This window comes from Pleurodeles waltl, chromosome 4_1, assembly GCF_031143425.1.
Source record: "Pleurodeles waltl isolate 20211129_DDA chromosome 4_1, aPleWal1.hap1.20221129, whole genome shotgun sequence".
NCBI lineage: Eukaryota > Metazoa > Chordata > Amphibia > Caudata > Salamandridae > Pleurodeles > Pleurodeles waltl.
Window position 1 is genome coordinate 208,113,296 of NC_090442.1, and position 24,620 is coordinate 208,137,915.

Sequence of the window (24,620 nt, forward strand, 5' to 3'; positions counted from 1 at the left end):
AGTGTGGAAAACACCTTACCACCTTGAATGCTGGTCAACAACTCATTTATGTTGGGGATAGGATGTCTATCAACCCATATCTCCTTGTTTAAATCCCTCAAATCCACACACATTCTAATCTTACCGTTGGGTTTCCGAGCCAACACCACCGGACTCAACCATTCTGACGATTCTATCTCCTCTATCACTCCCAACTGCAGCAATCTTGCCAATTCAACTTTCAGCGCATCTCTTAACACCAATGGTACCCCTCTCACTTTATGTACTTTGGGTACAGCACCTTCCTTTAAGATGATCCTATGTTGAAACTTCTCCAGACAACCTAGTTGTCCTCCAAACAACCTTGGAAATTCTACTTCCCACCTCTTTGCTTTAGATTCATCACATAACACAGTCAACACTTGTTCCTTAGTATTAGGGTTCAATATAATACCTAACGCCCTTTGCTCTTTCCACCCCAGCAAACACTTTCTAGTTTCCACCACATACACACAACACTTGACTTCCCTCTGTTTAAAACTTACCATCCCATGGAAACACCCCATAACCGGTATTTTGCTACCCCCATACCCTACCAGAGCAATTTTGGAAGCAGTCAATTCCACCTTGCCCAGTTTACCCCATGCATCCTTATCTATGAGCGTGTATGGGGAACAAGAATCTGCCCACATGCTGATGTGTATACCATTTAAACTCACATCACACTTGGGTGGTCTGTAGCGATCATTATCTAACAACATAATATCATCTTCGAGCAAATCTTCTTCTAGAACGGCTTCGCCTAATATGAACACCTGTATGCGGTCAACATCTTTATCTGAAGACGTTTTGTCCCCTTCATTACAATCGTTCTGTAGACAATTTATACTTTTCTTTTTTACTGTACTCATCTTCTGGTTACACATTTTTGAAAAACGTCCCACCTTGTTACAATTAAAACACTTGACACTTGGCGCCGGACAATTCCCAGAAAAGGCCATGTGTCTCATACTACCACATCTATAGCATCTCCTTGTCCCTTCAACTTTCATGTCACCCTTACTGTTCTTAACTCTATCAACTTTTTGCATTGTCACTTGCTCAGCATCATTTTTTCCTAATTCCTTAATATATCTTGAAGTATCTTCAATGCGCCGTGCAATGACAATCGCTTCCTCCAAAGACGGATCCTTCATGCTTAAGAGTTTTTCTTGAATCTTTAACCTTTTAGTGCGGTTTATTAGCTGGTCCCTTATTATTTCTTCGTGCAAATCCCTAAACTTGCACGTATTCGCCAATGTTCGTAAAGCACTTACAAATTGGTCAATCGATTCACTGGGTGCTTGTTCTCTAGAGAACAATTTGTGACGTTCTACCACAATACTCACTTTCTTACTAAAATGATTTTCCAGTGCTATCATGGCCCTGGTATAGACATCATCCTCCTCTGTCTCCTCATCAGAGCCTTCCCCATTTACAGCAAAGTTGTCACATAGTAAGGTTTTCAGTACTTTCCTGCCTTCCACTCCCAGATTATGTTTTAATAAAGCTAATTTTCGCTTAGCAGTAAAAATAGCACCACCCAAAGCCTCCAAGTAGGTCTCGAAGGCTTCTTGCCAATCTTCCCACGGCATATTCGGTTCACCAGGTACAGCCAAGAACGTGGGAGGAGGCGCGATTGACTGCATTGTGTTAATAGCAATGGAACAAAAAAATATGTCCACACTTATTTCAGCAACCTGCAGCGTTTTCACGATGGTCGTTCAATTCTAATAATGAAATCTCTTGCCAACGCTACCACATTAATTTTGTCGATGCCCTCAGTGTTGTTTTGACAACGTTCGTCCCTTTTTATAAAGGCGGTTGCCTTTGTTTCAGTAATGCGGAGCGTCCCTACGTTTGTTGCCTTGGTTACGGCAATGTCAATCTTACTAATGTTATTGACAGCGTACGTCTATTCAGAGGCGGTTGCCCTTGTCTCGGCAATGCGGAGCGTCTCTACATTGGTTGCCGTAGTTACAGCAACATCATCCTCCGTCGCTTGTCCCCCAATGCACATGGTGGAGCAGCCCGCGCGGTGACAGCTTCTCTGCACGAGCCCCCTTGCAGCGGGAGGTTTCGCAACGCCTGTACCTTGCGGTGATCCTCCGATGCGCGGTGGAGCAACCCGTGCAGTAACAGCTTCCCTGCACGAACCCCTCTGCGGTAGGAGGATTCGTAACGGTTGTTCCTCGTGGTAGGTTTGAATACGCCGCCACGCGTCCCACGCCGTTCCCGAAATACTGTTGTAAAACTTATATTGTACAAATAGTTCGCACAGTTCTTATCTGTCTTAGCGTCCACTCATACAGAAAGTACCAAAACACCCTACGGACTTCACTACACGGTATCTCAGCCTGTAGGACTGGATCCTTAAGTACGCTCCTCCTTGCTTTCTGCTTTACATTTAGACGTTCAGCCCTTCCCAGACTCGTCCAGTTTTTCCTAGGTTCTTTTCCACGGTACACTCCACACTTCTTGGTTTCCAGGTCACAATTTCTTTTTGGCACGATGCGCCCCAAATCTGCTTCTTCCCAGCACGGTTGACACTCTGCCAGGGTTTGCTACCCTTGGTATCCCATCCTCGTCGCCACTGAAAAAGACGCCATCCAGGTTTTCTCTTCCAAAGGTTTATTTTCAGTAAGTAAGACTGTACCAACCCTGGCAGCTCCAGCAGCAACTGTCACTGCTGTCACTGCTCACAATCTTTCCACTCCCTGCATTCCTTCCTGTTGCTTAGACAGCGTTACATGTCAAACATTCCACCAAACCATTCCACCACATAACCCAACACCTTCTATGGAGTAATTTAATGATAAATGCCAGAAGAACTAGTGTGCCAAGCAGGTAACACATTTAATTAAATTCCTTTTCACATTCATTTTATAAATGTCTAAAACAATTGCAGTAAATATAATATGCATTTCTAATCTATTTCCATTTACTCCCCTTGAACATTTCTTTCCTGTAGCATGGCCAACACGAGGGTAAGGTTGCAGTTCATGATTTTTGTACTTGATTGCAAACGAAGAAGCACTTCACAGTGTTCTTTTTTATTGAACCAATAAAATAGAAGCTATAATTCATTTTGTTGTATACCTGGTAGAGTTGCCATTTTGACTGTTCCCAACACATTAATTTCTCTTTGTGTAGGTGCTGATCGTTTCTATGACAATGTTGAGGATATGATTGGCTACCGACCTTGGCCAATTGCCAAGTTCTGTTGGCAGTTTGTCACTCCAGCTATTTGCTTCGTAAGTACAACCTTCATCTTTTGTACAGATGGAAAATGTCTTGTTATGGACCTGAGTGAAATGCATTATCATGATGGTGTATTTGAGATTATCCATGAGCCGTTAGTCTCATCGGAATGTGTCACTTTTATTGCCAATTGCTATCCTCATTTGGCCTAAAAAAAGTAGTCGGAAAAATAAAATGCAATTTCCCTCCCCCACTTTGAATCTCAAGCAAGAAACCAAAGCGAACAATCCTGACCATTTCTGAAAAGGTTTCTGGTAATCATTCCCTCAAATAAGGGTAAAGCAAATGGTGACAAGTGATGCATTCTACAGCACAATTTTCAACAATGTTGGCAAATGCTATACAGTTATCAGCACTCCTGAACGTCACTTATAAAGGAATCCAGAAATATCAAGGACTTAGGGCCAGATGTATCAAGATATTTTGCATTCGCAAACGGTGCAGCGTTTTCATTGTGTTACTGTGTGTGTTGCTACAAATAATTTTACACATTGCCTTTGAGATAAGCCTGACTGCTTGTGCCAAGCTACCAAGGGGGTGAGCAGGGGTTGTCTTAGAAGTGTAACCCCTTTACCCACACTAGAGTGAGGGTCCCTGCTTGGGCAAAGTGCAAACTGTCTGCCAAGTAGAGACCTAATTTCTAACACTACCCAAACTGTAGACTGTATGGCAAATGTTGTATGCAGATATTGTGTGCCATTTTGTCCTAAGTATTGATTACAAAAATACGTTCCTACTGAGCATAGATTTTCACTTATTATCTCCAGTGGAGAGATATGTTTGTAAATGGTACCAAGGACAATATAGGTATGTCAGAAGATATTCTGGCAATAATAATCTGGTAACAATGAAAAGGTGGTGGAAGGAATGTTTACAATTATTCTAAACCACTGGCAATCGCTCTGAGTAACATTTGAACCTTTTCCTGTCTGCCCAGTATGCTGCTCTAGAGAAAGGCCCACCTTAGGCAGATCAGTACTGAACTTGTCATTATGGGAACTGTCAGGGAAAAATATGCGTTCATGCCTATTTGAAGCCTGAATACACTTATTGAAAACAAAAATTAGAATTCTGAGAATCACAGAATCAGGCAACAAGACGTCCCCACTGCAGCCTGTTAGCAAACATTTTAATAGTCACATGAACATAGAACAAATGTATACGTTTTTCCTTCAATCAAAGTCATTTGCTGAAATGGAAACAATGAGAACACTGCAGGTGGAACACATGAGACAGAGCATGTTTGACCCTCAAGATGACACAAAAATGTAATCTTTCACATTTCTTGCTTACTATTGACAAACATGAAAGAGTGGGTTTATTTGTCAGAAGGGATACAGCTTGGTGCAGTGGTTACCCCAGGCACATAAAATGATTTCATGATCACAGTAACAATAAGGCAGCTTGGAAAAGTTTCACACAACAGTCCATACCGAACTGCCAATTAAGACCATATCCTGAAAGAAACATGAGCGACCACATGCCTGTTTCAGCCTTGTTCATGTAGCGTTGATCCTGCAGCCTTGGTCAATGTGGTGTTACATCAAACACACAAAAGCTGATGGAACAAATGCCTGGAAATAGTTTATACTACTGGCAATTACTCTAGGTAGCATTTGAAGTCATCAGTTTTTACCCACATCCACTCTAAACAGACTGAAAACTATTACTGATTTGCGTAAGGCTGGCATTCATATGAGGTACGCCCAGACATGAGTTCCTTGCTCCCTGTGCTATAGGATTGAAGCTATACCTCACTGATGAGGCCCAATACAAATGAAACCAGTCTGGGGTGAATGTGCTCTCTTTGAGAGCAGGACTCACCAGGCATCTCGGTGGGGGGGGGAACTGTTCCCCTGAGAAGAAAAGTCAGTACTAGTTTGTCTAGAGTGGGCAATGAGAAAAGCACAATGGGCTGTGGTGCTATCCATAACAAATGGCAGTGATTTACTCTATTAACAAGTATTCCTCCCATAACCTATTCTTGTGCCGTACAAAGCTATGTATGACTTTATGTGCTTTCCATTTGCTATGTACATACATGAGGTGTGGGAGCATTAACAATTGTAACGTTTAAAATTTCTTAGATGATGAAAAGCGTCGATGAATCTGAAAAACAGAAATATAAGCAAGTGTTTTAAAACAATGAAATAGAATTATAAATAAGTATCTCCATATCAACAGGAACTAGTTCTTTAATATCTGCTTGACATTTCCAGAAATAATACACATTGATACCAAATACAAGGTTTTCCTTTTGGGTAAACAAATCAAATTCCCTCAATTCCTTCCTTCTATCTTTATTTTTTCTTCCCTTCTTCTCATTCCACCTTTCCTTTATTTACTCCTTAATATTCCTTTTTCTTTTTCCCCCCTACACTTTTCCTGTATTTATTTTTTCTATTTTCCTTACTTCTATTGTCCTTTTTTCTCCATGCTTTCTATCCATCTTTTTTTCCTTCTCTCTTCATTTGGTCCTTTTGTTCCTTTATTTTTCTTCCCATCCTGCCCTTTTTAGGTCGAGCGTGCAAACGCTTCAGACCTGTTGTCATCGATTCTGTGGGCTTTAACCACGCTCATTTTACGCCAATTACTTTCATTTGTTCGTGGGCTTGCCTTTAAAAATCCCCTCAATTTAATTTGTCAAACGCATGCATACGTCATGCCTCATCCGGTGTTTAGCCCTCCTCAAGATCACTTGCCAACTACTGCGAACATGTTTTGTGGATGATTTCTGGACTACGTTTATATTTTTAGGTCGACTTTCTCTCGATTTGCAGTATTGGACCGTTTTGCATAAAGCCCCCCAATGCTGCTGATCGAGTTCCAGCTGTAAAAAACGTGAAAGCGCCATGAGCAGGACTGAAAAACAAAACAAACAATGACAAGTAACTGGTAGCTACTCGTAATTTTTTCTTTTGTTTTTCAGTCGCGCTCATGGCTCTTTCAAGTTTTATAGAGTGGGAATTTGATCAGCAGTCCTGCTGTATAAAACTTGAAAGTGCCATGAGCGCGACTGAAAGACAAAACAAACAATCACAAGTAACTGGTAGTTACTTGTCATTGTTAAGTTTATGTGGCAAGAAAAGTCCAGTTATGACTTCACAATGGCAGTAGCTCTAACTCAATCAAGTGCAAGACCTATTGTATTGCAAATGCTTGTTTCTCTTCTTCTTTCCAATTTTCATTTCTTCCTCCATATTTCATATCTTTCTTTTTTCCTCACCTTTGTCCCTCTCACTTACATATTTTGCTGTTTTAATAATTTCTCTTTGTCAAGAGATTGGCACCTTTGGCAGATCTTGATCCCCCAACACACTGCCCTGTCACAGTATATTCTTTCTTATCATTTGTTGGCCTCTGCTTCAGTCTCAGGACCTGTGAGTCATAGATCAAAGATTAGTTTCATTAAACAATTTAATCTGCAATTGCTACCCATTGCTGTCATTGCTAACTATGTTTCACTATGCCATTGGTAAGACAAGGCAGTCAGTTAAGGGTATGAAGTTTGTGGAGATAAGAGACTTAACAGAAAGAAGCTTTTCACTGGAATGGGTGGGCGTCCACACCAACTTTGCAGAAGTGAAAATAAGCAAGTCAACGGCCCACGCTGAGCCAGGGCCATGAGTTTAGTGATCAATAACATACTGCAAACTGTGCATGTGTGAACTGTGCACATTGAGATTTTCACATATCCACATCCACGTTAAACAGGTTAGAGGATGAGGAAAGAACAGGGTGACACTTTTGCTAGAAATGAGGGCCAAGAATGCCTTTGTCCATAGCTCTAACAAAGCCTCCAAGTTCGCAACATTTCTCTTCACTGGCAGAGCTTGATGCAAGCTTGCAAGCTTAGCCAAGAATGGGAACAGTCTGGGACTCAGGAAGACAGTGAGAAGTGGAAGCCGGTGTGTAGCTCAGTTCATGCCTCCAGTTCAATGCCTGCACTATCTATCTTATCGTCATAATCTTGCTGTTTCCCATTTCAAATCATAGGCCTAGTTCTCACACTGAACCTTCATTGACTCAGAGAACAGAGCACTTCAGGTATCTGTAAAGCTGTAGCCCCAATCATGCCTGGAAACTATGCACACCATTTGACTTGGATCTACTTACTGACCCCTGCTGTGACTGAACAGATGTGTATAAGAATCATCATCCTCATCAAAAACTTTATTTTGATCACTAGGATCATAAACGTTCATCACAGTTAGCACATAAAACATTTAAAATAAATAAAACTACATTAGTACCTTAATAAAATTCTTCATAAAATTCAAGATACAAAAACAACATGGCATATTAAAAATGATGAGCTAGTATACAAAAGAATTCCTGTTTAGTTACAAATTCTATTCAGGGGAACTAGCAGCAGATACAATAACATAGCAGCAAGGAAACTAAGGAGTCCAAAAAGAATTAGCAGCACAGTAGTGGACTCTATTGGCCATAACTGTAGTCTTACATGCTACTATAAAGTGCAAGGTATAAGAATGACTTGAGACAACCATAGCATTAGTAAACCATAAACATCTAAGTGACAATGTGCATTATGATTCAGATACATGGACCAGCCAACAGTAGGGAGCAGTACTATGGTAGTGGAAGGCCGTTTAGTTCTGGGTTGAGGTGAGCAATGCATTTGTAGAATGCATTTTAAAGGCCCCCCTTCCATGCATACAACTGAGCTTATCAATCAGTCAAAAACAGTACTAGAAACCAATACTCACTAATGAGCTATTAGAGAAGGAGTTGCCTTGTATACACTTAGGGGGTCATTCTGACCCTGGCGGTCCAAGACCGCCAGGGCCACAGACGACTGAAGCACCACCAACAGGCTAGCGGTGCTTCATTCGGAAAACCGGGTCCGGCGGTTTCCCGCCGGATTTCCCCCGGCTGGGCGAATCCTCCCGCCAGCCTGTTTCTGGCGGTTTTTACCGACAGGAACAGGCTGGCGGGAACGGGTGTCCTGGGGACCCTGGGGGCCCCTGCACTGCCCATGCCACTGGCATGGGCAGTGCAGGGGCCCCCTAACAGGGCCCCAGTATGCTTTTCACTGTCTGCCTAGCAGACAGTGAAAAGCGCGATGGGTGCAACTGCACCCGTCGCACACCTGCAACACCGCGGCTCCATTCGGAGCCGGCTTCAGTGTTGCAGGCCTCTTTCCCGCTGGGCCGGCGGGCGCTATTTTGGCTAGCACCCGCCGGCCCAGCAGGAAAGTCAGAATGGCCCCAGCGGTCTTTCGACCGCGGAGCGGCCATATGGCGGTTCCAGCCAGGCGGGCGGCGACTGCCGCCCGCCGCGGTTGGAATGAGGGCCTTAATGTGTCTTATCCATGGGACTATAAGGTATTTGACTAAACCAAATACCACTATTCTGCTTGTACCAGTTTGCAATAATCTAAAAGCCTCCATGTATTTTCTAATGCCCAAATTTGTACAGAATGGCACAGTCCACTTTTTCTGGAGGCGAAGAAAGAATGGGCAAAAGAATAGTGCGTGGGTTATGGATTCCGAATCTCCTCTGCATCTGGGGCATCAATCGTCGACAGCACTCTTCCCTTTCCATTTACTACTGAAGGATTTAGTAGGCAGAGATCCATACCTAAATTGTAGGTGCAACTTTCTTGAAAGTTTGGGGCCAATTTTGTCAATTGTGTGCTCATTCTGCACACATGATTTAAAATCAATGAAAGCTAATGATAATCTTCTTTTGCAGTTCAACACATTCTCGACAGCAACACACTCCCAATATTTTGCTTTTGTACTTACTCTAAAAATTATACACAGTTTGCCAGGGAAGAGACAGTATAGTTTTAGACCGCATTTCTGGACACCCTGTAAAAGTAATAAGATCTCTAAGTCACACCTGATAAGATTCTAGAAGTGGGGTGGACCAAAATCAGTGCCAAAATGTAAGTAGCCTACACTCAGTTTTCTTGAAGATCCTTCTTTGGGTCAGGTCCGAATAGAGGTGGGTTAGCGGGGTACTTTGGAGGGTGGTTAAGCAGGAAACCTTAGCGCCTGTGCTCCGCTCAGGTGAGACTCTGTGTTTGAGCAACCCCAACGCTCTGCCACATACTTGACTGACCCCATTGCCTTGGTGTTATAGATCTCAAGGGCTGGGGCCACCCTTCTAAATGTAGTTTTTCTAAAGATCTTTTTGAAATGCGGTGCCCAGCACCAATTAGGCATAAGTCTTAGCCTAAATAATTGATTTCAGCCACTGCATCAATTAGGTTGTCGCTCACCAGCAGATGCCACTTACACTGAGTCACATTCTGTTGTGAGAAAAACATACATTTAGTTTTCAAGCTGTTAAGCTCTAGGCCCTGTTCTTTACAAAACAACTGAAAGGTCTTAAGCAGTTGTTGCAATCCCTGCGGTGACTTGAAAATCAGCAGGGTGTCATCTGCAAAAAGGAGGTGGGGAACACTCCTCCCCTCTATTTCGGCCGCATCACAGCTGTCACAAACTTAATTGCTCCGTTAATGCATAAAGTGAACAGGTTAAGGGCCAGAACACACCTCTACCTGACCCCACGATCTACAAGGATGGGTTGTCAGCATGCAGCCTTACTTAGATATTCAAGAGGGGAGTCGGAGTACCCATTTCTTCTAACTCCCTCCATATCTTGCCCCTAGGACGCAAGTAAAAAGTGGATGGAAGATCCACAAAGGTCACATACAGTTTACCCTTATTATTATTACTTCTTTCCAGTAAAAACAGATAACGTGAAAAAACAGTCTATTTTGCTTACATTGGCTCTGTAGCCCATTGTTGCATGGGCTCTCATTATCCTACTGAGGCTGCTGGATTTGGGCAGCAGCATCACCTGAAACTTGAGGAACTGAGTCTGATGCCACACCATCTGACAACTGTGGGCCTAATCCATTTCCGGCCAACTAGCAGCACCACATCTCTGCCCAAAAGCAGGGATGATTTGTGGCAACTGGGTGCATGAGAAGATGACTTCTCAGGGAAATTTTGGTGTATCAGATCTCACCCTTTTCTCTCAGTTACATTAGTCTCACACATGCAAAGACAAACAGAGGCAGAAAATTGTTTTATAAGATTTATTGCATCAGCTGCATCTTAAATAAAATGGCATGAATTGCAATAATTAGAATGATGAACCATAAGAAAAGCAAAATGGTGACAAGAATAGTGAACACAGGAAAGGTCCCACCATAATGTCACTATATATGCAGTTCCTACATAAGTTATGCTGGAGCACAGCATACAAGTAGTCTCAGCAAGCACCTGTAGCAAAGTCAATCAGCATGCAGTTGTGGGCATCTGGCTGGAATCTCCCTGTAACATGCCTGGGACAAAGAAGTGTTTTTATAATAAAACAGCTGATGTTCTGAGAAAATGTCCCTACGTAAGAATGTATGTGTTTCTGTGAATGTTGGAGACGCAGTGTACCACTTTGCCGGCAATCCTATCTTGCTGCAGCCTTGAGGAAAGCACAAAGTGAAAAGAATGTCTTCTTGTGTTGTTAAGAGATGCAATGCTTTCCTAGGTGAAAAAACAAATAGATAAAGAAAGCAAAACAGCACAACAAATGTGGCAGATTCTGAAATAATAAAAATGAAGCAGAATCAAACGTGAATGGGCTAAAGGGCACATTTGGCAAGCCTAGTTACTAAAATAACATGCCTAGAGACATCACTAAAATGGCTATGCAATACCTCTTGCCAGTCTGACAATACTGTCTCTGCACTGATCCTGTCTTGTGGATGGGCAAGAAACTGCTTGTCAAAAATCTTTTGAAGTGAATCAATCAGACTTATGGGTCCGTAGTTCCGCAGAACTGACCAGTCCCCTAATGATTATGATTTTTGCTAATTTCCACAAAGAAGGAATGTCCATACCAAAAAGGATCGAGTTGGAAAGCAAATCTGTACATGGCACCCAAATTTCCAGGTTTGCCCTATGTAAATCATTTGGGATCCTGTTTGGACCCGGTGCATGGTCGGCAGTACAAGAACTGATTGCATTTAATATTTTGTTTAGCAAAAACAAATGGGGGACTAGAATTACATGGTTTACTGGTTCCTATAGGCACACTGTCCTCCTTATTTGTGTCATACTCGATTGATTACAAATTACTAAAATGCGCTACCCACTGCTGGGGCTGGACATAAAAATCAAATGCAGTATTATGGCCATTTGGGTAAACTGCGTCTGACTTCCAAAAATACTTATTATTTTTGGAAATTAGAGCTTTGTGTAGGAACATCCATATTGAATTTTTCCAACCCCTTTTCGCTTGGGCCAATATCTGCTGATATCGAGTCCTACAACTTGCTGTCTCTAGCTGAGAGTGTGATTTAATTACTACCAGAAGCTCTTCTTTAGCTAGCATTAATGCTCTATGTACCAGGCATCAAATTTAGGAACTGGCTTACGCTTACATCTAGCTTGACCTAGCAGTTACCTTATCTGGGTAAACAGAGTTTCGTGGCTACTTACAAATCTTTTAATCCTGCACTCAGGCACTAGCTGAGAAAGAGATTTAACATCCAACTTTACTCTTCGTTTTACTACTTCAAGGACAGTAGGATTTATTTCCAACCAGTCACACCTGATAAATTTCCTATTAGTCGTATGCAAAGGTCTCCTAAAACTCTGTGTTCCAAGAATACATATAAAGGGACTGGGTTATCCAAAAGTGTCAAGCTAAGGGCATTATGGTCACAATTAGATCGATTCACCATTTTCATGTCCAACATAACCAGCCAAAGCTTTATGTCAGCCAAAAAAATTTCAATTCTACTGCTACAAACCGGCCTATTAAAGGTCATTTTACCCTGGCGATCAGAGGGGGTTCTGCTGTTAGTGGCTCTGGGGTAACAATTTAATGTTAGTGCCAGTACCTGGGTAGCTTTGGGAATCCATCTCACAGTGGGTAAGTCAATTTGCAGGATATATATCTGTCCATCCCAATCCTAAGTACAATCAAGAAGGTGGCAGCTAAAGGTTCAAAATTTGAATTAAAATATCCATCCACCAACAGTAGACCATTCCCCAAATGTTCAGAAAGAGAATGCCCCAATACATTCAAATATCTAGACTCAGCTTTACAAGCTCCCGCGCTATTAAGCGCATTAAAAAGTTTTAACGATTTGCCAGAGGGGAGCACCAGCCTGATTTACAGAATGTCTGGAGAGTTAATGGGACAATATGAAGAGTGGTTTTGACCCAAATTCTAAGTCCGTCCGAGGGCCTACCCCTGCCAGACTTGGTCGCATTCACACAGTAAGATGTAAACCCACTCCTATGGAAGGGAGTTTGGCACCACGTCTCCTAAAGCAGGCAAACTTCAAATGTATCGATAAATTGGTCCCATTTCACATCCGGCAGCAACTTAGATACTCAAGCTATATTCCAGGAAGCAATTTTTAACAGTGGCTGATGCAGTAAGCAAGATTTGGTAGCGGTTTGGGAGTGTATAATAAATGTATGTTCCCCTCCAATCTGAAACCTGGTAATACTGCAGTTGGAGTTTTGTGAGTTTGCAGGCCTTTCTCAAAAAAAACTGTAACCTTTGCACAGCGTACTGGGGCCTCAGGACAGAAGCCCTACCAGTTACACTCCTATCATCTCCCGCCTTCTCACCAGCCCCACAGCTGTTCAACCCAGGTAAAATAGTCATATCTCGATATTTTATCAATATAGCAGTATTTGCAGAGGAAATTGTTCGAGAGTCAATGGCCATAGGACCCTTCACTAGATCGCTGTGTAAAAAAGAGACCCGGACCATATTGTGCGAAGAATTGGGGGAAATTATCCTTTCTGCACTTACAATGTTTCTCCTAATAATCGAGTAACAGTGCCTGACCTCACAAAACCATTGGCTTTCTTTATTGACTAGCGAGTTCCTATCTTCCCTGGAAGCCGGGGTCAGCTTGGGGACATGCATGAGGTAGACCCTAGTCGGGGTTTCCCCTGCCATTCTGGGGATATAGAAACCATTTTGGATCATCCCTCTTGTATATGGCACGTGGGGTTTCTCAATAGGGGGAATCACACACACCAAATGTTCCCCTTCCCAACCGTGGGCCTGTGCATGCAGCCTTCCCCAACAAACCCGCACTGAGAGAGCTGTCTTTGAGACCCACTTGACCTACTTTGGTGCAAGAGCAGTGACAATGAGCATGCAAGACATGAGGGGGTTTTGTTAGATTAATCAGAGATGACTCCTTTGACAAGGCTATACGATGCAAGGTGGTAGTGTGTCCATGTAAAACAGAGCCCCCCACGCTGTTCCCTCCCACCAGGGGCGGCTCCTCCATTAGGGCGGAGGAGTGTTACCTCATGCCAGCAGCGGCAGCTGCAAAACCTTTACAATAAAACAATAATAAACTTTGTTTATTATTGTTTTATTGTAAAGAGGCCGGGCCATGGGGGTCACGAGCCCTCATTGCGAATGTATGTTTGGTCAGCTATCTCAGGCCGGACAAACACACATGTGCAGTCTCCCAGTCTGCCTGGGAACGTCTTGGTTGAGTGCCCCCAGCCAATCCTGATGCTGCTCTGGGCAGCCTCAGGATTGGCCGCAGGGCAGGCTGCAAGCCTCTATCTGTAGCAGAGGAGTGGTGCAGTGGTGTCAGTGGCGTCGATGGAGGTAAGTAGATTTTTAAAATTAATTTAATGTTTATTACCCCTCCCCATGCGTTGACCTGCGTCTTCCGCGCACAGCGAGCCGTGTCTGCCACCTACGCGCCTAAATCGACTCAGCATCTCCCCTCCGTTGTTACACCCCTCAAAATTCTCCACTGCCTTGCAGAGTTCGTTAACCTGGTCCCTCAACTTCCCAATGTCCCCCATCAAGCTCTGCAACAATAGAAAAGTCCCTGTGTTTGATATACTAGGCCGTTCATCTTGAGGTCTCTTTACAATTGCAACACTCAGTTTTGTCCACAGACTGAACTGAAGAGGACTTCTCAGGGCAGGTAGTGGGAGGAAGCTCGGACATTTTTCTCTGAGAGGGAACATGGACACAAGACTGATATTTTTCAAACATTTCAGGAACACGCTTTGTAGGTTCATCTGGAGTGGATTTAGTACTTTCTGTGCGGGTTAGAATTAAAAATGTCTGCACATTCTGATATGAGATTATCAATCCTGTCTTTAACACAGTTATCACCAGCCGAAAAAGAGGGTTTCTTGACTTTTGAAGCCCTTGCGGCCCCATCCCTTGCCTTTCTTTTACCCATTTCTAACTAAAATGTGTGTAACAGAAGTGAAGGATGAAAGGAAAAAATACTGAGTAAACACCCAGAAACATAGGATTATAATCGGCCAAACCCTCCAGGCAATTGACTTTACAACCTTAAGATCACCCTCAAAGGGAGATCAATAAGACCCTAAACATGGTAGAATAAAGACATAACTATGTCTGTGACATCAAATGGCTCAGATCTTCCTCCACACTCTGACAGAAACTGGCCAACCCAGACACACAACTCTCCAGTGTCTCCCGTAGTCTCTCCACAAATAAAAACTTTGCAAAAATGATTGGAGCAGAAAGGGTGGTGAACTTGGAAGGAACAAGACTGGCACAACAGTCAGGGCAAATCAGACAGTAGGAGAAAAGGTAGTTGCAGGAATTCTAACCTCCCTCTTGTGAAGGAGATTATCACATGACAAACATGATTTAAATTAAGTCAAAGCGTACCATGCAGTACCTGGTAATGGATCAAAACAAAGTCCCAGCACATCTGATGAGCAGAATGAAGAGCTAAGGGGGGTGGCCTTGCCCTGCCTCTTCCTGACTCTGATGGACACAGATGGGTCCGCCCTTGGCCTGGGCTTTGCCCGGGTGTGTAACGCACAGCGGGTATCGTTGCATGCCTACATAGCGCTAGTTGGAATCCCAGGAACCCCAGGTGTTGCTGGTATGCAGGGCCCTTTCCTGAACCCTCAGAGGTGCCTGGGACTTGTGATCCTGCCAAAATCACTGTCTCCTGACCCACACACAGGGTAGCAGTGCAGCACTATATAATGTGAGTTGTACCTACAGTTGTTGCAGGTATGAAGGGCCACCTCCTGGACCCTCAGAGATGCCTGGAACTTTTGGGACACGTGGTCCTGCCGAAATCTCCATTTCCTGCCCCCAAGATTTAGTGAAAGAGTGACAGACAATGATTGCAGTGAGGTCAGTGAGTGAGGAGCGAATGGAGAATCCTACGCATTGGTGCATGCATTTATCCTTGTTTTTGTGGTAGCATTATTTTCGTGTATTTTTGTTTTAGTAGTGTGCTTGTTGTTTCCAATTGTGATTTTCGGATCTAGACAGAAGCTGTCTGTGAAATGAAAATAAGGAGAAAATGTCTGTATAGATCAGGCGTCTCCAGCGAGTAGCTTGTGAGCTACTGGTAGATCTCTGGGTACCTATAAGTAGCTCTATTGTGTGCAAACCAATCTACTAAATTAAAAGCTTTTGCTTCATTGAATTAATACAGGTATACCAAAATTGAAAAGGGGTAGATTTGTTAATGTAAACCAAGCTACTCTCCCTTTGTCCAAAAGATACGTGGTTTTGGACCTGGCAAGCTGGTGTTGGGGTTAAAATTAGTTTATTGTTGCTATACATGCTGCCATTTGTGACACACTGAATGCATTTCCAAAATATTTCAAACTGCCATTTGCGTTAAAATTCATGCTACTTTAGGTACATTTTGAGGGTCATTCTGACCCTGGCGGGCGGCGGAAGCCACCCGCCTGGCGGGAACCGCCAAATGGCCGCTCCGCGGTCAGAAGACCGCGGATGCCATTCTGGCTTTCCCGCTGGGCCGGCGGGCGACCGCCAAAAGAGCGCCCGCCGGCCCAGCGGGAAAGGCCCTGCAACAAGGAAGCCGGCTCCGAATGGAGCGGGCAGAGTTGCAGGGGTGCGACGGGTGCAGTTGCACCCGTCGCGATTTTCACTGTCTGCTAAGCAGCGCCGCCATGGAGGATTCCCCCAGCCGGGGGAAATCCGGCGGAAAACCGCCGGACCCGGCTGGGCGACCGCGGCTGGAATACAAAATGAAGCACCGCCAGCCTGTTGACGGTGCTTCAGCCGGCTATGACCGCCAGGGTCAGAATGAGGCCCTTAATGTTGATGTTAATTCATATTTTATATCACCAAATTTATTGGGAAGGGACAGGGTAAGGAAGTATAAAGATATGGGAAGTACAATTAGGGGAATGCTTCATACCTTTTGATGAATTAAAGTAGGCCATTTTAAATTCCAAACCCAGATTACCTGAATTACCTGCAAAACAATATATAGGTAATTATATTTTAAAGGGACTGTTTGCCCCCATTTTAGTCAAATATTTCTTGAAGGAAAGTCCTGGGTCACATATACATAGAAGTTAGTGGACTAACAGGATTTTTGATGAGATGAGATCTGCCTGCAACACAAATTCACATATTCGTTGTGAATTTGGGCTTTAAAATCTATATTTAGCCACTTTTTAAAAGTTTTAAAATTTCTGAGGGGTGTTCCACACATGAATCACCCTTTGGGAGGTTTCGCATAGAGGGGAAGTCTTGTCTGTTTGTTTTTCTTTGTGTTTGCACTTTGGACTTAGGCCTCATAATAGAGCCGACGGCAATATGTTGATGTGCAGCTGCACCCGTTGCGTGTTTCACTGCCCGAAATTTGGGCAGTGACATGCCTGATGGGGCTGTGCCTGGAGGCCCCTGCACTGCCCATGCCAAGTGCATGGGCAGTGCGGGGGCCCACAAGGGCACCCCGAGTCCACCTTACCCCCTGCCTTCCCACCATGGACAGGCTGGCGGTTGGGGATTATGACTGTCAGGCGGAAGCCTGGCGGTATGTTGGAGGGGCCGGCGGTATGGCCGAGGCTAATGCGCCACGGTCATAATAGCTGGCAGTACACCGCCAGCCTGTTGGCGGTGTTACCGCCAGCTTACCGCCAGCTTACCGCCAGCCGCCAGGGTCGTAATGAGGCCCTTAGTGTTTACACCTGATTTTTGTTTACCTGCCACCACAGCTTCTGAATCATGATATGAATATATTTGAGGGTTTAAGACACAAATAAAATACTACTTAGTGGTTATTTAGTGAATTATACAATAATTGTTTAGTCTCCTCAGTTTTCTCAGGGTTCCTTGCAATGTTTCCAAACTACTGCACAAAAAATATTATCACGTGTGCACCAATACTGTAGAGGTAAAGAACCTTGCGCAAGACAAAAAGACAGTTTGAAAAGAGGGATGTGCAAATTGTGCGCTGACTGGTTTGTGTACTTTGCATTTTGTGATGCCATTGATGTACTTATCAGTTGTTAGAAGGAAGTCACATGGCTTTCTGTCTCATGAATATTAATGAGGAATAAGGCATGTTGTCATCTGCTACGAATGCTTGCCAACGGAAGGATGAAGTCCTGCAAAGAACAGCAATACTTCAGACCTACATTACTATTCCATCAATGAAAACATTTATTTTTTCAAGCCAATCGTGTCCCTTAAAGAGACCCTGAATGCTTTAAAAAAAATCTAATTAAAAGGGATAGTTATCTCTTTGTGAATCAACTTCCACCCTAACTCAAGGGTTTGTAACTCATCAATGTTTTGCTACTGCATTTGCGATCTGAAACCTATGATACATGCTATTGTGACACACAAACAGGAGGGGGCACCCCATTCATGCCGTCTCCTATTTCAATTTTTTAATGGCCCGCAAAAGATATTTTGCAAGTTGAAAAGGCCTTTCCAACTTAAAAAAGGGCTTTTGTACATAACAAAGGTTGTTTAGCATTAACAAACTCTGTTTATATGAATAGCAAATACTTTTGCAAATCTAGCCCCTAGAGATGTGGAAAATTAAATAGCCACTCTTATGTGGTCCTGCCAGAGTAGACACTCAACACATACTGGAAGACCTTTAAGGGGAAGTGATAACAACTACCTCTATAACATACACTAAATAATGTAGTTATTCCTATTGACCAGGAAAGAATGAAAGCCTTTGTTGGCCCTCTATGGATTTAATGAAGTGAACTACTCATCTCTACATTGGCAATCTTGACACGCAACTCCACCTCAGAATGTAATGTGTCTATGTAAAAACTGGAAAACATACCGATTTTTTTAAAACTAAAATAGACAACTCATTGTTCACACAACTTCGGCTACGCAGCATAGATTAGTGGTCAGGTCCACTTGCAAGCCAATAAGGATGGTGACTATCTGGGTGCAAAATCACCTAGAACCAAATTGAATACATTACAGCAGTGTTTGGCAAGTTCTCAACAGTGCTGTTACATTTTGCACTGTCATTTACACAATTCAGGTAGAAACATGAATAAAATATAAAAAAATGGCAGGGTAAACAAAACATTTGTATTTTATCTGCTTTTCTCATCACTCTCAATTAGCTCTGGTATAATGTGTGTCTGATGTTCACCAGTGGAAGCTGTTTAAAGGCTCCAAGGTCATAGGTGTTCAGATAAATGTCCTCTCTTCACCATTTTCCACAGTTCCTCCTGCATTGTCGTCTTCTCATTTCTTCTTGGCTCCGATAGAGGGGCTACTTTCCCCAAAGAACAATACAGCTGCAATTCTAAGGACCATACGGAGACCTTTCAATATACCCTATGATAAGCAGAAACCTTATTGTCTTCTTTCTCCTTAGGGAGATAACGCCCATTGATCCCAATGTCCTGACTGGTGGAACCAATTGTATAGTTTTGGAACATACTCAGGACTGACGCCTTGTGCCCCTGGTGCAAATTACATCCAGAAATCTCTGGTAACAGGACCTGGGTTGAATTTATTTTTTAAGGGAAGATGATTTTCACAAACAATCAAGATTGCATTTGAAATAATGGTTGCAAACATCTGAACTAGTGAGGATCACAGTCACCATTAGCTCACCTATTGCTAAGGTCAAACATCTTTTTGTACAAAAGCTCAAAGCAAGATGGAGGCCCACCATGAAAAAAGGTTATCACCTGCTCACTTGTTCTACCTTCGTCTTGCTTCTTTATCACAAGGGTCTGTCTGGAAAGCATGCACAGAGTATTTCATCAGGGCTTACTTTTAGAGAATGTAAATGCCGGACGTCGCATAGATACCAGAGCAAAAGAGCATTCTAGGAGCTGGGCAAATCTGCTCTACCTTAGGTTGAGGAAATCTGCCCTAACGGTTGGATTTTTGAATTATAAGACTGCTTTAAGTGATTGTCAGTGAGCTGCTGCTCAACTGTCAAGGACTGTCAATATAAAATCGAACCCCACTCCATAAATTAGAAGAGCTACATTAACACAGACATGTGTGAACGTTTTTGTGTGCGTCCTGGACAAGGGTTTGGTTTTGGTGCTGCACATTTTCTCAAACCTGATGTCCCAATAAGACTGTACTAGCCTGCCCTGCTGATGCTGCTAACCTTACCGGTACAGAAGCCCCAGACATTCCAGGGACTCCAGAGCCCGAGACTGAAAGTGCCAGCGATCTCTCACTGTTCCTTATAAGAAACCAGAGGATGCCCCTAGATCCAATAAGTGCAGTTGAGCTAAGATGTGACCCTGGCAACAACACCTTTTTCCTTTGCTGACATTTTGTTTGATTCAGCCTTTGTGGGGCTCTGCCCACCAGGACATTTTCAAGTAACAAATTCTCTCCATGAGGAGCTGCATTGAACACAGCCCATCATCACCCTTGGTGACCTAGGTGCAGGAGGAAGTGCCCCAAGCCACACCTAAAGGGCCACTAAATCTGTCTTCCTGTGCAGTGATTCAGCACAATGCTAGAGGCTGACCAATGTTTGAGCTCAACAAAGGTTTTCCATGGTCTTTGTATGGTCTCAGATGTCGGCATTCCAATTTCCCGTGAGCGCCAGGCACCTTTTGGTCCACTTGACTACCAGATGTAAATCCACTGACACAGTATTCTTAGCCTCTTTATATCACAATATATCCAACTGAAAAAAGGCATTACCCAACTCTAACAGTAAGCCAGGAACTGGGGCGTAGCTTGGTCATTAAGACTGAGGGGGCGTGAGCTTCAGATTTCTCAACAATCACAGTGGCATATCTGAGAAACAGGACATGAGGAGGGTTTATATACAAAATAATTTGTTAAATATCCAAATTTTTTAGAACTCTAAAACAGAGAGAAAAGAGAGAGAGAGAGAGAGAGAGAGAGAGAGTGTGTGTGTGTGTGTGTGTGCTTGTGGGTGGGTGTGATTTAGGTCCTTATTATGAGTCTGGCGGTCCTGGGATCACCAGACTCACTGTGGCGGTTGGACCACTGCCAAAGCAGCGGTCCAGCCTCCACATTATGACTGTGGGGGAGCCACCACAGTCCAATCCCCGGCACTGCCAGGTTGCCGCCGGTCGACAGCCTGGCGGTGCTGGCGCCATGCAAAAGCTGGTGGAGATGGGGTTCCGGGGGCACCATGGGGCCTCCTGCACTGCCCACGCACAAGGCATGGGCAGTGCAGGTGACCCCATGAACAGCCCTGTCTTGCTTTTCGCTGCCTGAATTATAGTCAGTGAAAAGCACAATAGGTGCTGTCGCACCCGACACACCGCAACATTGCCGCCGGCTCAACTCTGTTTCTGGCCCAGCAGGAAACTCATAATAGGACCACTGGGCGGAAAACCAGAGTGGTGTTTTTCCGGCCCAAAGAGTTCATAATGAGGGCCTTAGTCTGAATGTGCATGTAAAAATCCTAGGTGAAAACCGACAGACATCTCACTGCACCTGACTGAAAGCACCTGTACCAAACTGTTTACTAGATAATACATTTATTATCGCCCCAGAAGCTACGCTTCTGGCCAGAATACATATTAGTTTCCCCGAAATATACGTCATTATTGTGATACTGACTTGATTTTATTGTGTTGCTGTCAGAGTCACCAGATCCTCGGGGTCTGCGCACGTTCCCAACACGTCCACCACTGAACAGCTCCAAGACTCTGATAGATAAATCACAGAGGCTAAGAGAGTTCAAGAGGGGAAGAGGGGATTAGGAAGGAAAACAGCTGGGAAGGAGACCTGTAGTAAGAAAAAGTTAGAACACACAATATGAAAATTATATCTCCTGAAATCAATACTAGACTATGATTCTAAGCATAGTCATTCTGAAAACATGAACAATCTAAGAATTAAGTTTAAAATGACTAAGTTTCAAGATGGCCGGATACCTGTAAGGGAATCAAGATGGATTAAATTAAAACTTTCTTATTCAAGTACTTTCCTTTACATGAGAATCAGAAAAAAAGTTCTGACTAAATTTTAAACCAGTCATATAAATCCTTTTTTGAGAATGCATACTAGGACCATACAATATTGCATCTAGACACTCTGATCTTCTGTATACTCTTAAAATGTTTCAACACAAATTGCGCATATTGTAGATTTATATATATATATATATAGTAAACACCATAAAAGGATTGTGCACCATGAATAACACAATATGGATTCAGGAAAAACAAATCACATAACTTGTCAACTCGAATATTACATGATAAATATCTTAGAATAGTGGCATACAATAAACAACATGAATTAAACTCGAGGAGAGAATCGTGTGTCTTGCCGATTCGTAAACCACAATGTAAATGCCAAGAAATAACAGCTCACAATAAATAACAAGATCAAAGTATAATGAAACGAATCGCGCGTCTTTTGCCGATTCTTAAGCCACCATGTAAATGTCAAGAAATAGTAGCGCGCAATGAACAAGGTTAAAACACCATAAAGCGAATCACGTGTCTTGCCGATTCTTAACCACCATGTATATGTCAAGAAATGGTAGCGCACAATGAACAACAAAGTTAAAACACCATAAAACGAATTGTGCGTCTTGCCGATTCCTAAGCCACCATGTAAATGTCAAGAAATGGTAGCGCGCAATAATTAACAAGATTAAATTATCATGAAACGAATTGCACGTCTTGCCGATTCGCAAGTCATCCTACAAATGTCACAAACACTCACTCGCACATTTCACACGCACAAAGTACTCTGTCAAATCATAAAAGAATTAGGCCCAAGAACATGAGAGTTCTTGATAACGGCATCGGGAGGCCAGCCCAACCACCGTCTTACCGCCCAGAACAAGGATCTCCAAATGAAGAATGAAAGTCAGATGTCTGGAAGATCAAATAGGCCACCGGGACAGGAGCTCAGGAAGTAGCTGCTGCTCTACACCGGGACCTCTGGATAGTGAGCACCTGGAGCTGGGCTGGCTCGATTTTATAGAGTCTTGGCCCAGCCCACAACCACACCCAGGCATGTTGCAGGGAAAGTCTCTAGAAGGTCCTGGAAAGGGACCACACTCTGAAAGCCTGCAGCAATACATTGCAAATGAACAGCATCTGTAAGCACATTAAAAATAAGTCTTCAGGATTGAACTCTGCAATGCAAAAGGTTAAACAACAACATATCAGCACAATGCATAAATTACGTTGTTTTGAGAGTGCTTGGTTTTTGCATTCTAGTCGCCAATAGAGCGCGCACTGCCCTGGTGTTGACAGTACTCCCCTCTCCCAGACGCGCTCTAGGGCCTGGTTTGCCTGGATTATGACGATGAAAGCATCTCACAAGTACTAGAGCATGAACATCAGATGCGGAAACCCATGAGTTACTTTCAGGACCATAACCTTTCCATGAGATTAAGTACCATAGATTATGCCCTCGTAGTTTAGAATCCAACACTTTCTTAACTTCATATTCTTCTTCTCCCTGTACTAGAACAGGAGCTGGATGTGGGTGGACCTTTTGGACTGCCCTTTTCAATAGGGAAGTGTGGAACACTGGATGAATCCTTAAGGATCTGGGCAATTGTAGTTTATAGGTTACTGGATTGATTTGCTGAAGGACTGTGTAAGGACCTATAAATTTGGGATTAAACATGTGCTTCTTCTTGAAGTCTATATGTTTTGTGGAAAGCCACACTTTGTCACCTGGTTGATATTGCGGTCCCTCACAATGTTTCTTGTCATAATGCCTTTTGTATTTTTGTTTGGCTTTTTCTAAATGCTGTTGAATCAGTTTCTGGGTTTGATGCAAATGCTGAATGGTTTCTGACACAGCTGTAGTAAGATAACTTTATTGAGGAATTGTGATGGGCAGGGTGTCAGGATGATAGCCAAATAAACCAAAAAAGGGTGTAACGCCAATAGAAGTGTGGAATGAGTTATTGCAAGCTAACTCAGCTAACCAGAGCATAGATGTCCAAGAATGAAGTGCCTTTTCAGCGTAGGCACGTAGGTATTGTTTCAAAGTCTGATTTAGTCTCTCTGTTTGACCATCTGTTTGAGGATGGTGACTAGTAGATAGCGTAGATGTCACTTGGAGTGTTTTATACCATGTCTTCCAGAAATTGGAGGCAAATTGCGACCCCCAATCAGAAAGGATAACTTTTGGCAGTCCATGATAACGAACCACTCTGTTCAGTAAAACAGTTGCCAGTTCACTAGAAGTGGGCAATTTTTTAGAGGCAATGAAATGTCCATATTTCGTGAGACTATCTACTACCACCAGAATTACTGAATGCTGTTGAACCACTGGCAGACTGGTAATAAAGTCTAAAGAAATGTGCTCCCATGGACGACTTGGGGTTGGAAGTGGATGTAACAACCCTTTTGGTTTTGAATGACTTGTTTTAATGCGAGCACAAACTTTGCAGTTGTTTACCATTGCTTTTACATCTTTTGTTAGGGTAGGCCACCAAAAATAGCGTTGGATCAGTTCAAGAGTTTTAGGAGTACCTGGGTGACCTGCCGTAGGTATAACATGCAACCAATGAAACACTATCTTGCGAAGTTTGGTAGTGGGTACGAACAAACGAGCATCATGAAAGGGTATTCCTTGCTTGATTGACCTTTTGGGATCTGCTTGGGCCCATGTTTGCCATTTTTCAACTGTGAAAGAGTTGCAAATTTCTTCAAATAAATCTTCAGTTTTTATGATACATAGAATCTTGTCAGGAGCAATGATAGCTCTGGAGGCTTGAAATGCAGGCAACGTGGTAGAATCTTGACAGGACAAGGCGTCAGCTTTGCGATTATCTTTACCAGGTCGAAAGGTTACTACAATATCAAATTCGACAAAAAACAGCATCCAGCGTAATTGCCGAGGGGTCAAAAGTCTGGCGGAATTGAATTAACGAATTGACGATTACGATGATCAGTTTATACTGTGGCAGTGTATTTGGCACCCAACAAATGATGTCTCCATTCTTTAAAGGCGTCACAAATCGCCAGAAGCTCTTTTTCACCAATGACATAGTTCTGTTCATCTTCGTTCAACTTCCGAGACATATAAGCTACAGGATGAAGTTGACCAGTGTCTTTATTTCGTTGTGA

At 43.2% G+C, this 24,620-nt stretch overlaps 1 protein-coding gene across 1 annotated transcript in view; it reads left to right on the forward strand.

Annotated features, from left to right (window-relative positions):
• The window catches only part of LOC138287581 (sodium- and chloride-dependent betaine transporter-like), a 515,340-nt gene that overhangs the window by 475,672 nt on the left and 15,048 nt on the right, over positions 1–24,620 (forward strand). Inside the window, exon 13 of the mRNA XM_069228140.1 lies at positions 3,172–3,272. Coding sequence (XP_069084241.1) covers positions 3,172–3,272 — 101 coding nt within the window. The remainder of the gene's footprint in view (positions 1–3,171; positions 3,273–24,620) is intronic.